Here is a 14,245-nt window from a genome sequence, read left to right on the forward strand (position 1 = left end):
TCATTCGTGTCTCATCGACAGTTTGTCATTTTGGTGAGGAGTAGACATGTAGTTGTAACCAGCTATCGTGTATGGACAACCTCACCTCTTCCATCTCTCCCTTCCACCTTCCGTTTCCTTCACCTCGTCTTGCCATTTCTACACCAGCAACCTCTTGAAATCAATTACCCGAAACTGATTTTCACCTCCAACGTATCACACTACTCCTTTCACTGCTCACACAGAAACGGTTTACAACTTTTTGTACGAATTATTGTACACCGGTTGTTCATGGGCCGATTTCAGAGACTTTCGGTAAGTTCTCTGTTTTTTTTTTTTTTTTTAATCTAATTAATCCAAGTGAAGAAATAATAAAGATAAAGAACTCTTGGAAATTGTAATGAGCCTTACGGAAATGTCCATTATATAATTACATATTGTATTCATATATTATACATTTTCTCCTTATTCTCTCTCTGTTTTAAAAATAGACGATAAAAATTCATTACTCGGGCGTTTTTTGTTTCATCCATTCAAGAGGAACCGATTTTGGGAGGTCCTTCAATGTCACCATTAGTTTTTCAGTCCAGTTTTCGGCATAATTTTTCCTTCATCCATTTTTACTCGCAAATCAAATCCTCTATTTACAATAATATGAAAACTACTCAAATCTGCAATTAATCTAACACGTAAAAGAAAACTTTGATTTTAAATGCAAAATTGAGTACCCATTTTTTTTTTTTGTGTGTTCTATTTGAGATTTGGCAAATGTAGTCGTGAAGAAAAAGATTCTACTCTAGCTATTTCTCAAAAAGCGATGCTTAAAAGGGCTAGTAGCAAATAGTGAGCTGTGACGAATTACGAATAGAAGGTATCTTGATCCATCTCATTTGCTTCTTTTTCCTTCATTTAAGAATCTTCTCTTTTTCCTCCTGATCGTTACGTTTCAGTCCGGTAGAATCCGGCTGATTTTATAAAGTTCAAAGTACGAGTCTTTACAGGTAAAATTGACCGTTTATTATAATTTCCTAGACCGTAATTTACAATGCTACCACTTAAAATTTAATTTCAGTTCATTTCTGCTGCATCAACAAAAAAGTCTGTGTGTGTGTGTGTGTGTGTGTCATTAGCAGTATTAAGGCCAGAAAGTCCTCAAGGAAGGATTTCCAAAGAAAAAAGTACGGGAGAAGGTGGGGAGAGGAAGGAAATAACAGAAAAGGGGACAGTGGACAAAGGTCAATGCCACAATAGTCGTCACCGACCACAGCATTTGTCTCCATTTCTATTCCTCTCTCTCTTTCTCCCTCCTTCATAACATTTTCAGACTACTCTTTATTGTGTCATGGTGTGAAGGGAAGTATCGATCTCCTCTCTTTGCACGTTGTACTTCGGTTTGATCTACTCTGTCCATCTTGTCATTTCCTTGACCAATAGACAAATAAAGCAATGTTGGCAGCTGTCATTTGCTATCTCAATTGCTGTGTTGAGAAAGATCGTTTGTTGGGCGATGAATGATAGGATATGTGGAAACCTTCCTGAACTGTACTGGGAATCCCTTTATTTTGTAGTGGGTGCAAATATCTTTACGGTATATTTTGGAGAATAAAGCAGACCAACAGACGATTTGATCATGTATTACTTCAGTGTCTTGCTATTACGGACCTTGAAATCCGATCGATGGACAGATTAATCTGTGTTAATTATGTAAAGAGAGACAAATGATCAATGCTGCTACCCTTAGGGTGCTAAAGCGAGTTTATTGCAGATGCATGATGGTAAGCGATCCATAATATATTTACTGGATGGACAACAACTGGAGCTTACTATTCAACCACGATTATTTGTTCATGAATTGTTAAATATTATTGCCAGTCATGTAGCCTTGAAAGATGCCGACAAGAAGTATTTCGGATTAGCTTATGTGGACCACCTGTAAGTTTGTACTTATTTTGGCCTGTTTCTTCGAACTTATTCCGGTCGTCAGCATCCTATCCGCTTTTCTCATCTGTAAAGAAGCTACCGTTGTTACGTTGCGATATCTCTCAGTGCCACATACGTTTTCCTATACTGGATTCCAGCCGGGAAGCTCTGTGTAAGTCGAGAGAAGACTGTCATATATCAGCCAGCGCGAACCACCGTATGAGTTAGCGTCATAAGTCTCTGTCAGAAGATTTTGAACTGGACCACAACCATTGGAAGACTGACTTATTGGCTAAAATAGTCATGAGACCGGCTTACCGCGTGATTTTCATGTTAGTGATGTAAACAACTAAAATGAATAGGAGATCCATACAAACAGGTGCATCAAGCATTAGCGACTAAATATGACTGTTGTCAAATCGAAATTGGCAATAGAAGAGAACTGGTTGGTGCAGGAAACGGAACTTTTGATTGGCGAGACTGAAAAAAGAATTGTGAAATCGGGAATTCCTGTCCCCGTTTGATAACAGCATACAGGTTAATAAGTAAGGAATACAGTAGTTTGTTATGGAAAACTGCTGGAAATGAATTATGTTGAATATCCTGTTACTGCATTTGTTACATGGACTTTACAATATTTTTAGCGAACAGTATCACTGGTTGCCCACGGATAGACGGGTTTTGGAATATGAAATCCCACGAAAATCTCATCAGTTACATGCCGTCTTGGAGTTACACCATAGCGTAAAGTAGGGATTTTGAAATTAAATGACATTAATAAAGCAAATGTTTTAATGGTAAATCGTAATGTGGAATAAGAGAAGACAAACTTCTCAGAAATCACGTTTCTGAATCAAGCTATGTCATTTCCATCAGCAAAAATGATACTTATCATCTTTTCAACTATGCATTTATTTCTTTTTAGGTTCTTTGTTGATTCAGTACTCACGTTGTGTCATCCATCAGCTATTGAGCTCTATTTTTTGGAGACAGCCAAGCGTTTAGTTAAAGTAAATTCTATATTATGCTCTTACATTTCTATTGCTAATCAAACTTTTTTTCTTCAGTGCTAAAGTTGTTAAATACAAATCAAAATAGTTTTCTTACTAACTTCTCTTTTTTTGGATGTTTTTGCATTGAATACTACAAACTGTTTCCAGGGTTTATTGGAATTCACAGATCTGGAATACTATAAAATTGCATCCAGCTTCCTACAAATATACTGTGGCAATTATGTAAGGTAGTGTTTGAGTATCATATTCCAGTTTAGGATATAATAGTTCTTAAAAGGCATCGTTTTATGTTGAATGCTTCACGACTTTTTTTATGCTATGCAGTACATTCTTTTACTAATTAAATTGCTGACATGACGTAAGGTGGATTTCGCAATGGCGAGTGAGCATGAGTACTATTTGTCCATTAATCTGTTGTTTTTTGAAGCAGATCTCGAATTAAAATAAAAGTTCGGATACAACTTTTTTTTTTTTTTTTCGGATTAAATAGAAGAAAACGCAACCGATTTAACCCAACAACATTCATTTTCAGTGATGAAAAGGCACGATGTTCACTAACCGAGCTTATACCAATTCCAAATGGAATATTGCACGCATACCATATATCATTAGAGGATGTTGAAAAGAATGTGATCGAAATGTATAAAGATCTCACTGGCGTACCCAAAGGAGTTGCAATTCTAAAGTAATCAGCTTTTATTTACGCCTTGTTATTTATGTTTTAAATAAGTGATGATGGGTTTAGCATAGATACATGAATGAATAATAGGTACTGTTTGCAGCTTTTTACAAACTGCAGAAAGATCTTCAACTCATGGATGTCATTTTTATCAAGTGCGCGATAAAGCTGGCCAACCGTGGACTGTTGGTATCAGCAACAAGGGAATATTTCAATATGATCCAGCCGACATATCCAAACCAAAAAAGGTTTTTTACCTATCTACTGCTAACTGTTAATTCATAGTTGAGCATTTTTAACTTTTCAATATTGCAGTTTGAAAGTCATTAATAATTAACCCGGAATTTTTCTCCATCCCAGCAAAACTCTTAGCATTATATCTGAAATTTCCCATTTTATCAGTACTGGGCCACAGTGACTGTACACATCTGGTAACATAGCATAATGATATTAATATAATGCATTCGTAACTTTATTAAAAGCGTGATGACGTAGTGTAATATGAAAATCATTATGCAAGTAGATGCCTAACTTTTCGATTACTCTCACTTTGTTTAGATTTTCAATTGGTCTCTGTTAGACAATCTTTATTATCGTGATCGAAAATTTTCCATCGAAGTACGGAATACAAGGTTGGTTTAGAACATATATTACTTTACTTCTTATGCATTTTGTATTGTGGATTTTTCGTGCAAAGGACTGGCTTCTGATGTTTTAATTGTTTTTGTAAAAAAAAAAATTTAATATCAAATGAAAACTTATTGCTACCTGAAACACATCAAAGCAAAAAGTTACTACTACTATTTTTCAACTGATACTAATACAACAATACTAAACACTACTGTTAGGAAGATAACTGTTATGTATTCTTTTTTTTTTCATTCATCACAATTCTGTCTTGCCATTTGATTTTGCTGAAATAAGGTTTCATGAAATATGTGTGTATCTATCGTCTATTTCTCATTTCTTTAAATGTACGGATAAAAGTCTTTTTCTGATTTTTTTTTACTCCTAATTTTGAAAATTTTTAGGGTTATCCAATCATCTGGTAGTGCAAACAGTATTTTGGATAGTACGGGTTATTTAGATTCAGATGATGAGCTAGCAAAAGCTGTGAGAGATCCTACGACTCAGTAAGTTTGATTTTGAATTTTCGTCAGTAACAGAATTTTAGTTCAATTAATTTCAAGGAATGTGCACCAAATACACGTGTCGGTTTGCAATCCGCTTACTTTTGGGGATGATTAGGCTGTTTTTAGAGTGTCTATATCCAGGCGATCAGTTGCATCTTCTGCTATACAAGTGCATGCTTTTTATTGTGACACTAACTTTTTGTGCAAAACAATTTGGTCAACAGCAATTGCACTCCATCAGTTTTATTTAGACCAGCGAACATGTGTCAGTGCTAAGGTGAGTGCATCTTCCCAGTTAATATTTTTTTTAAAACTAATGAAATGAAGTTCTTCAGGCACAATCTTGCTGATGCTTTTATATCCTTTGATTTTTGCAAAGTCATCTTAAATCTATGGTTATTCTTTGTGCTTATTACCACTGTTATTTCTTTTCGTCAAGAAGGCTAGTAATCTTACGTCGATATTCAATTCACAAAACTATTGCAGATGCATTCGCATGCATCATAAAATGCTAAAGATAAAATTGTGGATGCTAACATTGAATGGTTCTATCTCCGAGCTAAACCGTACATTATTAACGTTGAGATAAAGTGGATGAATTTTCCTGTTTTACATCTGTTTTGCGTTTTATCTATCCGTCCCGTCATTACCGTTCACATTTTTATTAAAATAAGTGTTCACTGTTTACCATATTAATAATTAAGTCCTTGCACGTTTATCAAGTACCATTTGTTGTATTTTCTTGAAATCATGATTGCTTCCTTATACTTTTTTTTTTCTCAAATCTCTGAATTCAGCTTTTAATTTTCGAGTATTCTTGATGATTATTGCTTCTCAGATGATGTGTTTTTAAGATAGTTTTAGTAATTGAGACAGGAGGAATAATCATCTGTAGTATCCAGTGTTAATCCACAAGTAAACGCGGGAATGGGAATTGTAAATGATTACAACTTTAATCAAGCGAAGTGCTTTCAAGCTATGACAGCGAAGCCTAGAAACTTATGACATAATATAATGTGGTATTTTTTTTTTTAGACAAATGTACATATTAAATGTGCTAGTTAATTTCTAGTAGTAATGCTATACGTGTCGTATTTTTGTCGGCTTATTTGATTGGGAACATGTTACATTATCGAGCTTATATATATAGAGTAGTGCCTGTTCACATTTCTGAATTTCAGTACTTGTCCAGAATGCAGATCTTCATCTGATCATGATAGTACTGAAAAGGTTACGATGAGCACTGGAAAATTTTGTATTATTGATATTAGTGTAAGCCTTTCACCTTGGAATAGTTACGATCGCAAAAATTATGTTGGGCTGCAGTAGCACAGCTCTTCCGGATTAAGTGAACATTTTACATATATAACCATGCAACAATTCAAAATAAAAATTGGCAAAAAGGTAGGGTATATTTGTCTGGTTAACGAACATCCTCAATAAGTCGATATCCTTTTGCAATCGCGCGCAATTAGTCATAAGAGTGAGTCATCTGCAAGAATAACAAACAACCATATTTGGAAACAATATCAGCCTACATAAACGCACTCACACCATCCCATTCCGCATCGCACTGTATCGCACGCTGCAGTGGATGGTTTTGATTCAACGAGATTTTGCTGGCCCTCAATCAACAACATTCACACATACACGTAAGCAGGCGGTACATCATGCCGATAGTCAATAAGACGGCAACTCATCGGTGCACTGTTGTGTCGGAAGGTGTGGTCCATTTTATTTTGGTTACAATTCATTCCGTAACAATCAGATTGAAATATTATGTCTTCTTATTTGCTGTGGTCATTTGCGTGAGCTGAAATAATAGTCGACTGATTGTGGTGGATGTCTGATGATTCGACAGTTGATGTTTTCCTTGCGTCACTTCCTGTCAATTTCTTCTTATCCATCACTATGCTGGTATTATAGACATTTGAATAGATCTCTTTTTTCCTTTTCATTTCTTTGTATATGTGAATGGAGAAGTCACCAGTTTTATCACGAAAGTTTGTTGCAAGAAGCGTTTCGTATACCATATTTCTTGCAGTAACTGTTTTCTACATTCCTTTGAGGCTGTTATAAATTATTTAATTGCACTTTCATGCAAGGAAAGTTACACGACAAATTTACTTCGATACCAGAGGGGGTCATTAGTTGTCAGTAATTCTTCTTGGAATGGAAGGGAGTTGGGTGTAGGAGAGGGAGAGAGAAAAAGGAGAAGAGAAAGGCAAAGTATATGTGCCTACGGATTTTTTGAGTTAATTCCACATTTTCCTCTCATATTTCATTTTCGAGTACCTCAACTTTTGAATTGGCGTTAATTTAGGAGTTCTCACCACAATAAGGGTGGGATGAGTCAAAGGAAAAGGAAGAGGGGAAGAGATAAGGTGATTGCTGTAATGATTATCACTTGCCGAAAACTGGTTTCACAGCATTTAATCTTATCCCTAGTTGACAGTTTTCTTTCGTTTATCAAGAAAGCTTCTCCGAAAAAAAAGTTAGTTATATTTTGTAGGTTAAGAAACTGATTGAAGTATTTCCTAATAAGGAATGCATAATCGTAGAAATGCTACAACGAATTTTGTATCCTATTGCTCAGTGACAAGTGGAAGGGAGGAAAAGACAGGGTGAGAGGAGGGGCACTTGTGTTGCAGCGTTTAAAGATCGGTGCTATAATTAGAGCTTGGATAGATAATTGTGCGCTACTTTCAGAGGATTGTGTCGAATGATCCAGGAGTTGAATTGAAGCAACTGGGCGAGAAACTCTGTCGTCTAATAAGCCATTCTTCTGTTGCATCGTCACTGCCTTCTTTGAAGTAAGCTTATTCTCTAATACTTACTTACTAGTGACATACAGTACCCTCACCAATATATTTCACCGAAATAAGCATATATTTGTGAGAATACGTGTGTCAAATTAAAGCAAGCAGATGGTTGCATCTTTGCTGTAGGATTTCTTCTCTTGTTTACCATCGCTATCTGTGCAAATCATTTGATAACTTTTTTTCCACTTCTTGACTGCTTCCCTTTCCCGACTTTTGACGAATTCCCGAAATAGCAACGAATGTTTCGGAAATTCACCATTGGAATTTGAAGCATGCGCAACAGTAACTGTGAACCACAGCCGTCTACTAATGCATTGTACACAGAATCATCCATACATCCTTAATTCTAGAAATTCTTTTCATGCATTGTAAACCTTGGAGATAAAAGAACTCATGACGAACTGAAACCAGCCGTAGAAGCCGATTCATGAAAATCCCAACTCTGTTAGTGGAAGCTTAATTGGACGTAACTCATTCGGCGAAAAGAGAATATTTGCAGCCAGTAAGTAAAATGACGGAAGTTATTTGTGGCTCTAACTCCCTCATTTAGCCTTCTAAGGGTTTCTAGGAAAGAGTTGGTGATATAGTAATTCTGCTTTGCTTTGTGAGCTTGCTGTCCTGTAGGGCCGATTTCAAATAAAATCCTAAAGTTCCGATAGATATACTGACAAAAGGAATAGAGATTTAACTAACAGTGCAGCTTAGTGTATTTGGTGAACTCATCTCCAGTGGGATGCAATGTTTTGAACTTCTCATACATATATGTGTCAATATGCTAAGCAGTGTAACAGATTAGAATTGCTTGGATATTGGTGAGATTTATGGGTTTTCACCCACAGTTAAATCGTCAGCACAATCGAGCTAATTTCATCGCTGCTTCTGTGGACTAATAATTTATTATTTGACCATTTTTTTTATTCGTGAATAGTTTGCTCATTCTGAATCATTTTTTTCACTCTAACATTTCCTGCTGTTTTCATTTACAAGTCTAAATTCCTTAGTTTTTTTTTTTTGTAACATAAAGTTAACGCTTTTGAATTTTTGACCAATAATAGTTCTGGCCATTCAGAAGTGTTATTATTAAAGCGTCATTCATATTACAGTTCATTATCGTCGAATGGTATGCCGTCAGCAAAAGTATCCGATGGTTCTCTTGTTTCATTGTCATCATTGAACGATATCCAAAATCGAGGTAGCGCGATATGAGATTTAGAAGTTTTTATTATTTTTCTAAGTTGTGCTTTATAATTGATTCATTTCAATTATTATTTGTAGAGAAGACTGAGGAAGAGAAGCAAAAAGAAGTTGAAATGTATAGACGGCTGAAGAAAAGAAAAAACGAACTCGAAGAAAAACTTCTGGCAAAACTTGACGAATTACGGGAACTATGCATCAAGGAAGCGGTAAATACTTATAAACCAGCAATTTACGCTACATATGAATTTTTTCATTGTCGTACTTCTAATTACCACTTTTTTATAGGAAATCACGGGTGAATTACCAAAAGAGATTTATAAGACGCTAATGCCAGGGGAGGAGGAGCCGAAAGTGAAGCGACGTGTTGGAACATCTTTTTCGCTCAGTGAAGAAGTTTTTAAGAGACCGGTAAATAGTGTCAGTTTTCTGTGTCACTTTATTAAGATTTTGTTGTAATATGAAGATTAATGTAGAAATGTTCTACACTTAAATTCTAAATTCTAAGTAAACTTTCATGATAATTATCTTTAGAATGATAGGATTTCTATGCTGGAAGCGGATGTCGAATTACATAGAAAAATTGTTGCTGCAGCAGAACGTCTAGCTAAAGATAAAACAACCAACAAATCGGTGAGGAAAAAACGCCAAAAGGATTTAATAGCGGCAACTCAGAAATTGCGGGGACTCGAGTTCGGTCTTACACAGCTCCGACTTTCGGCTAGCAAACCTGATGTCAGCAGTTCTGTCCGTAATATCCCTGGAAGTAAAGGTTATTTATCCTCACAATTATTTTTACTCATTACGCTCATAGTTATGTGATTATCACTTATACCATCACCGATTTGTTATCGTTTCTCATTGTCTGATTTAATTTATTAATCTAGATTAGTATTTCCAGGACCTTGGCGAAATTGTTCAGATTATCAGATCGAATCGACTTCGTTAGGTACTCGAAATGATTCAAATTCCTTGATTACGAAATCTTGCCCAGCTACACCACGAGGCTCGTTTCCTGATTTGCTTAACTCCGCGGAAAATGAACGGCGGGAAGCAAGTGATGATAATAATAATAATAATAATAATGGTGATGATGATGGAAAGAGGAGAGCATCCATGTAAAATCTTTATTTTTTTTATTCAATTTTGCTCTTGTGTTTTGATTTTATTTGAGATTATGATTGACGGCAAATAGAACTAGATCTAGATTAATGGGAAAGAATCTGATATTCGTTAGAAATAGTAAGAGATATAAGAGAGTTCATAAATGGTATTCCGGAATTTCAAATTTAAACTCATATTTGCAATTTAGAAATTTCATTACTGTGTTTAGGGAGTGCGTCCAGCGATATCCTTCAACATCAACTTGCTCCAGCATTCATTCTGCTCATATCAGTAACAATACTAGTTCCTTTACTGGTGTCAGCGAAAGTGGCTTGTCGTTTGGAAATTCGCCTTTTGATTCTAGAACTTCAAAGCGTATACCACCTCCACTTCATCGTACTTGTTATTTTCTTCCAGAACGTGAAATATCTTGGGAGAAACTGAAAAACAAGAACACTGAAAATCACCATATACCCATGTAAGTCAAGCACAAAGGAAAATTGAATTCTTGAAAAGTAAATCAGAAAGGATCACTCTCATTTCTGTGCTACCCGGACGTGAAGCTAAGCTAATGAACTGTGCTGTGAAACGTCTGCAGTTGCGATATAAATAAGCATTTTTCCATTTTTCGTAGCATAGAAGACTGTTAAGTGATACATCACTAATATGAGAACGCTTTTTATAAATAACTTAATAACTTGCTTATGTTAAAATGCAGATTAATCTGTCTTGGAGAATTGTCTGTATGAAAATTTCGTCTGCCATAACTAATTCTGAATTCTGTATAGGCTTAATTTATTGTTTCAGATATGAAAATGTTGGTTATAAGTCATGTGTCTCTTACAAAAGTTCCTACAGAGAAATGAATTTCCCTACACTGAATGTAAGTTGCTCATCCTGTCATTAAGTAGTAGATTTTTTTGAAGGCTTTGTTAGTTCTGTATGGTTTCTCTAACCCACACAACATTACTAACACAGTACGTATAAAATCTGTGCAGTAGTGGTTCTTCAGAATTATTTTTTGAATTCGAGCCGCATTTTTTGGATTCCACTTCAGTAATCATATGCAGGATCATTCTGATTGCAAAGGTCGATTTGAGCGCGCATTCTTGGATCACGATTTGCCAGAACAAGAATCATTTGCTAAGAGTGACGATAAATATGAATCTCGAATTAATTATTCAGTCATCGGATGTAGTGGTTCTTCAAAAAACATTGCAAATTACGGAACCGCTTTGAAACAGCCTTCTTGGAAAGACTATTTTGCACAGGTTTTTTTTTTTTTCAAAATTGGGTTCTGGTGAAGCTTTTTCAAACATGTCTTTTAGTGGCAAGGATGAGAATTAATGAAAATGAGAACTAAATTTCAGGAAAATAACCGAGATTTATGTATAGTAGGAGTAGGAAAAAATAATAATACAAGTCAACAAGCGATGATTCAGCAACAGCAGCAGAATGATGAGACCCCATCTTCATCATACCTTAGACGGAAGTTGGTAAATTCCTCGTTGGAGACGTATCAAAATAGTGGTTGTAGTAGTCCACCCGTTGCTGGTTTATTGTTGAATGATGGGAAAACCCCATTGCGTTACGCAGTACTTCCGACATCGCGGTCATATAATGATGGTTTTACAACAGCAAGTTTGGACAGACGAGCTATGAAGGAAAGGTTTCCTCTTTGAAATCCATCTTCCTTAAATTAATTCCTGAAAAGAAAAAAGAAATTGGTAATTATTATAAGAGTTTGACCCAAATTTACAGAGTTTTGTTCTGCATATCAGGTATTCGAAATCCATTTCAACAATGAATATAGTTGTATTTGTAATTTTCATGGCCTTCAGTTGCAGCCTTTCATTTGTTCAATATATATATAGGCAGTCATCCTGTAGTTCCATGGGATATCAGCAGCTTCGATCAGCACAATTAGCTGTCACCGATATGGTTCGTGAAGTTTGTATTGGACAACCAGTTACTCGACGTACACCTCTGAGTACTCCTCGATTCACTACTACTTTTCCAGTTTCTGGTCCTAGTATAGAAAACAGGTATATTTTCTTGTCAGCGAAATGTATCTTTTTCTCAAATTCGTTAGATGTTCTACATTTCATCCATCATGATTATTTTACTTTTCGATGTTTCTTCGAAATCTAATGCGGAAAATTTTAATTTATTAAAGTATTTTTATTGGAGATTATTTTTAGCAAACCTGTTTTATCAGCTGATACTCATCACTACCAGCAACGTTCACCGTTACAGCAGTGCAACACTCTGGAACACAGTATGACATCACTGCGAAATGTGGCTCAGATTATCGGATCTTCGTCAATTTTGCGCCCTCCACCACCTGCTTATCCAGTTGCTATACGAAATGGGATAATTGGTGTCAGGAATCCACTGGGAAAAGTAACCACAGCACCCACGGAACTTCGAATGGATACTCTGAAAAATTATTATAAAGACAAAACGAATGGAATAAAGAAGAATGCCACAGCTGTTTGAATATGATGCTTATTAATTGTACTTCTTTTTCCATTAATTTTTTCGTCTAGCGTAAAACTGGTTGGAATCAGTTAGTGTTAACTAGTTAACAGTGTAGCATAACAGATGGCGGAATGATAGCATGTATAACAGATGGCGGAATGATAGCATGTAAAACATTAATTCTTTGTAGGTTCGTAATGAGTTTGATGATCTCCTCTGAATGAGTTTTGAGTTTAAGTCCTTATAATGAATCACTAGTATTTAAAAAAATAAAATGACATATTTAAAGAAAAAAAAAAATGAGAAGATAAAAAGAAGTATATCTCATTAGATGTCGGAGACATTGTGAAAGCAGTAAGTATGATTGCATTCTGGTTTTAATTTAATGACAGAAAGTAATACTACTGCTTACAGGTGATATTCCGTAGGTTTGAAGGCTTCCTCAATTTTCTTTTGTTATTTGAATTACTTTTGTTATTGCTTCTTTCGAAAAATAGGCGAAAACTTCTACCCAGTACACGTGCCCGTCCCTTGTTAGGCATTTAAGCACTTTTAATAATATCATCTCCTGTTGGTTTTTTTACTACGCTTTCGGCTATAAAATGAACATTCCTGTAGATGTAGAATTGTTTTTTGCATATTCTTTATTTTCGTATTCCATTAATTGATTCGCATTTCTTCGTGGTAGTATTTTCCGGTGACAAAAGCTTGTTCTTGCAAATTCCTGGTATTTGCAGATGTGCTTGTTTTCACAATATTTATTTAATCTGTAGAACAAATGCCTCCAATTCCTTCGTTTTGTTAGATTCTCTTACTGAAATATTAAACTCACTCTTTTTCTTATAATGGAAAAAAACTTATGGGAAACAAACAATCCCGTATTATGTATGATTGCATGTATGGCAATGCACAGCAGTTACTCAATGTACATTTCTGCGCACTTGTTGAAAATGTCTCAAGAGGTTTAGCCCTTCGGACAGTTGCAGTGTTTTTGTATATGTACATATTTTGTGTCTTTTTTTTTTTTTTGTATGAGGAATGTTACAAAAAAAAATACATGTGTCAATTTGAGTTTCATTTGTTTTTTGCACATGAGTAAATGTTGGAACTGAGGTATCACGTGACTTGATAATCAGTAAAGATGATACAGGAATATCAGGACATGAGTTCAGAACTTGAAACGCACGGCATCTTGATGTCTTGTTTCTTTTTCCAGATTTTGTTAGTTTTCCTTTCTTTTACTCTGGTTATTTGCTGTTTTTGGAGGTGGAGTGAGCCCAACTCGGGATTTGAAGTCATGTGTTGGGATGGGAGCTTGGGCTATTGTCAGATACAGCTATCATAATTGTATGTAATACATCGGAACTCGTAATATATGTAAGGTTGCTATAGTTTTACAACAACACAACTTGCTATAGTTTTACAACAGAAGCATGAATTCAAAGGGAGTACTAGAAAACTCAGTTTGGGGTTTGTAAAAGTAGTTGATTTGTAGACGCACCCGTCATTATTGCATGATGTTACCTGAAGACTGAAATTATAGTAGATCTAAGGTTTCACTTTCGTATTGTGTATGTGTGTATATGTGTGGTGAAAGACAATGCTACGGAAATACTTCCGTTATGAAAGAAACCTTTTTGGGAAATCTATAACTGAAAAAGCTGTCGTTCCTGCCACCACCACATCCCGTGAAGTATTTCAGGCGAAATTAACAAAAATGTAAGAGTGGTCACACACCGAGAAATATGTAATTAATAATACCAAATGCACAAACAGAGAGAAAGAGGTAAGTAAAACTCTTAAAAACCAGTTAAATGTTTGTTGCCAAACACTGATGACAATCAGAAAATACCACAGTTTCACTGGACATCAATAGTGAACTGCACTACAACTTAACTATAAGGATAAGGATGTCGTCCC

The 14,245-nt window shown here is 35.5% G+C and overlaps 1 protein-coding gene across 5 annotated transcripts; it reads left to right on the plus strand.

Annotated features, from left to right (window-relative positions):
• Positions 1-270: 270 nt before the first annotated feature.
• On the plus strand, positions 271-12,343 carry Bm3169 (Uncharacterized protein; the record flags this gene model as incomplete). 5 transcript variants are annotated; one of them, XM_043074597.1, is made up of 22 exons in its annotated part: positions 271-294; positions 1,745-1,911; positions 2,544-2,648; positions 2,825-2,909; positions 3,060-3,139; positions 3,445-3,597; positions 3,695-3,839; positions 4,150-4,223; positions 4,623-4,724; positions 4,851-5,001; positions 7,434-7,537; positions 8,650-8,738; positions 8,822-8,949; positions 9,029-9,160; positions 9,275-9,512; positions 9,642-9,858; positions 10,074-10,322; positions 10,652-10,727; positions 10,915-11,115; positions 11,215-11,513; positions 11,719-11,889; positions 12,046-12,343. In XM_043074597.1, the coding sequence occupies 22 exons, from the start codon at positions 271-273 to the stop codon at positions 12,341-12,343; spliced, it is 3,288 nt and encodes a 1,095-aa protein (XP_042930531.1). The 5 variants fall into 5 exon arrangements, with proteins under 5 accessions (XP_042930531.1, XP_042930530.1, XP_042930529.1 ...); XM_043074596.1 differs by having other exon boundaries at positions 11,215-11,336; XM_043074595.1 differs by having other exon boundaries at positions 9,029-9,151.
• Between the last annotated feature and the right edge of the window lie 1,902 nt (positions 12,344-14,245).

This window comes from Brugia malayi (genome assembly GCF_000002995.4).
Source record: "Brugia malayi strain FR3 genome assembly, contig: Bm_v4_ChrX_scaffold_001, whole genome shotgun sequence".
NCBI classification, from domain to species: domain Eukaryota; kingdom Metazoa; phylum Nematoda; class Chromadorea; order Rhabditida; family Onchocercidae; genus Brugia; species Brugia malayi.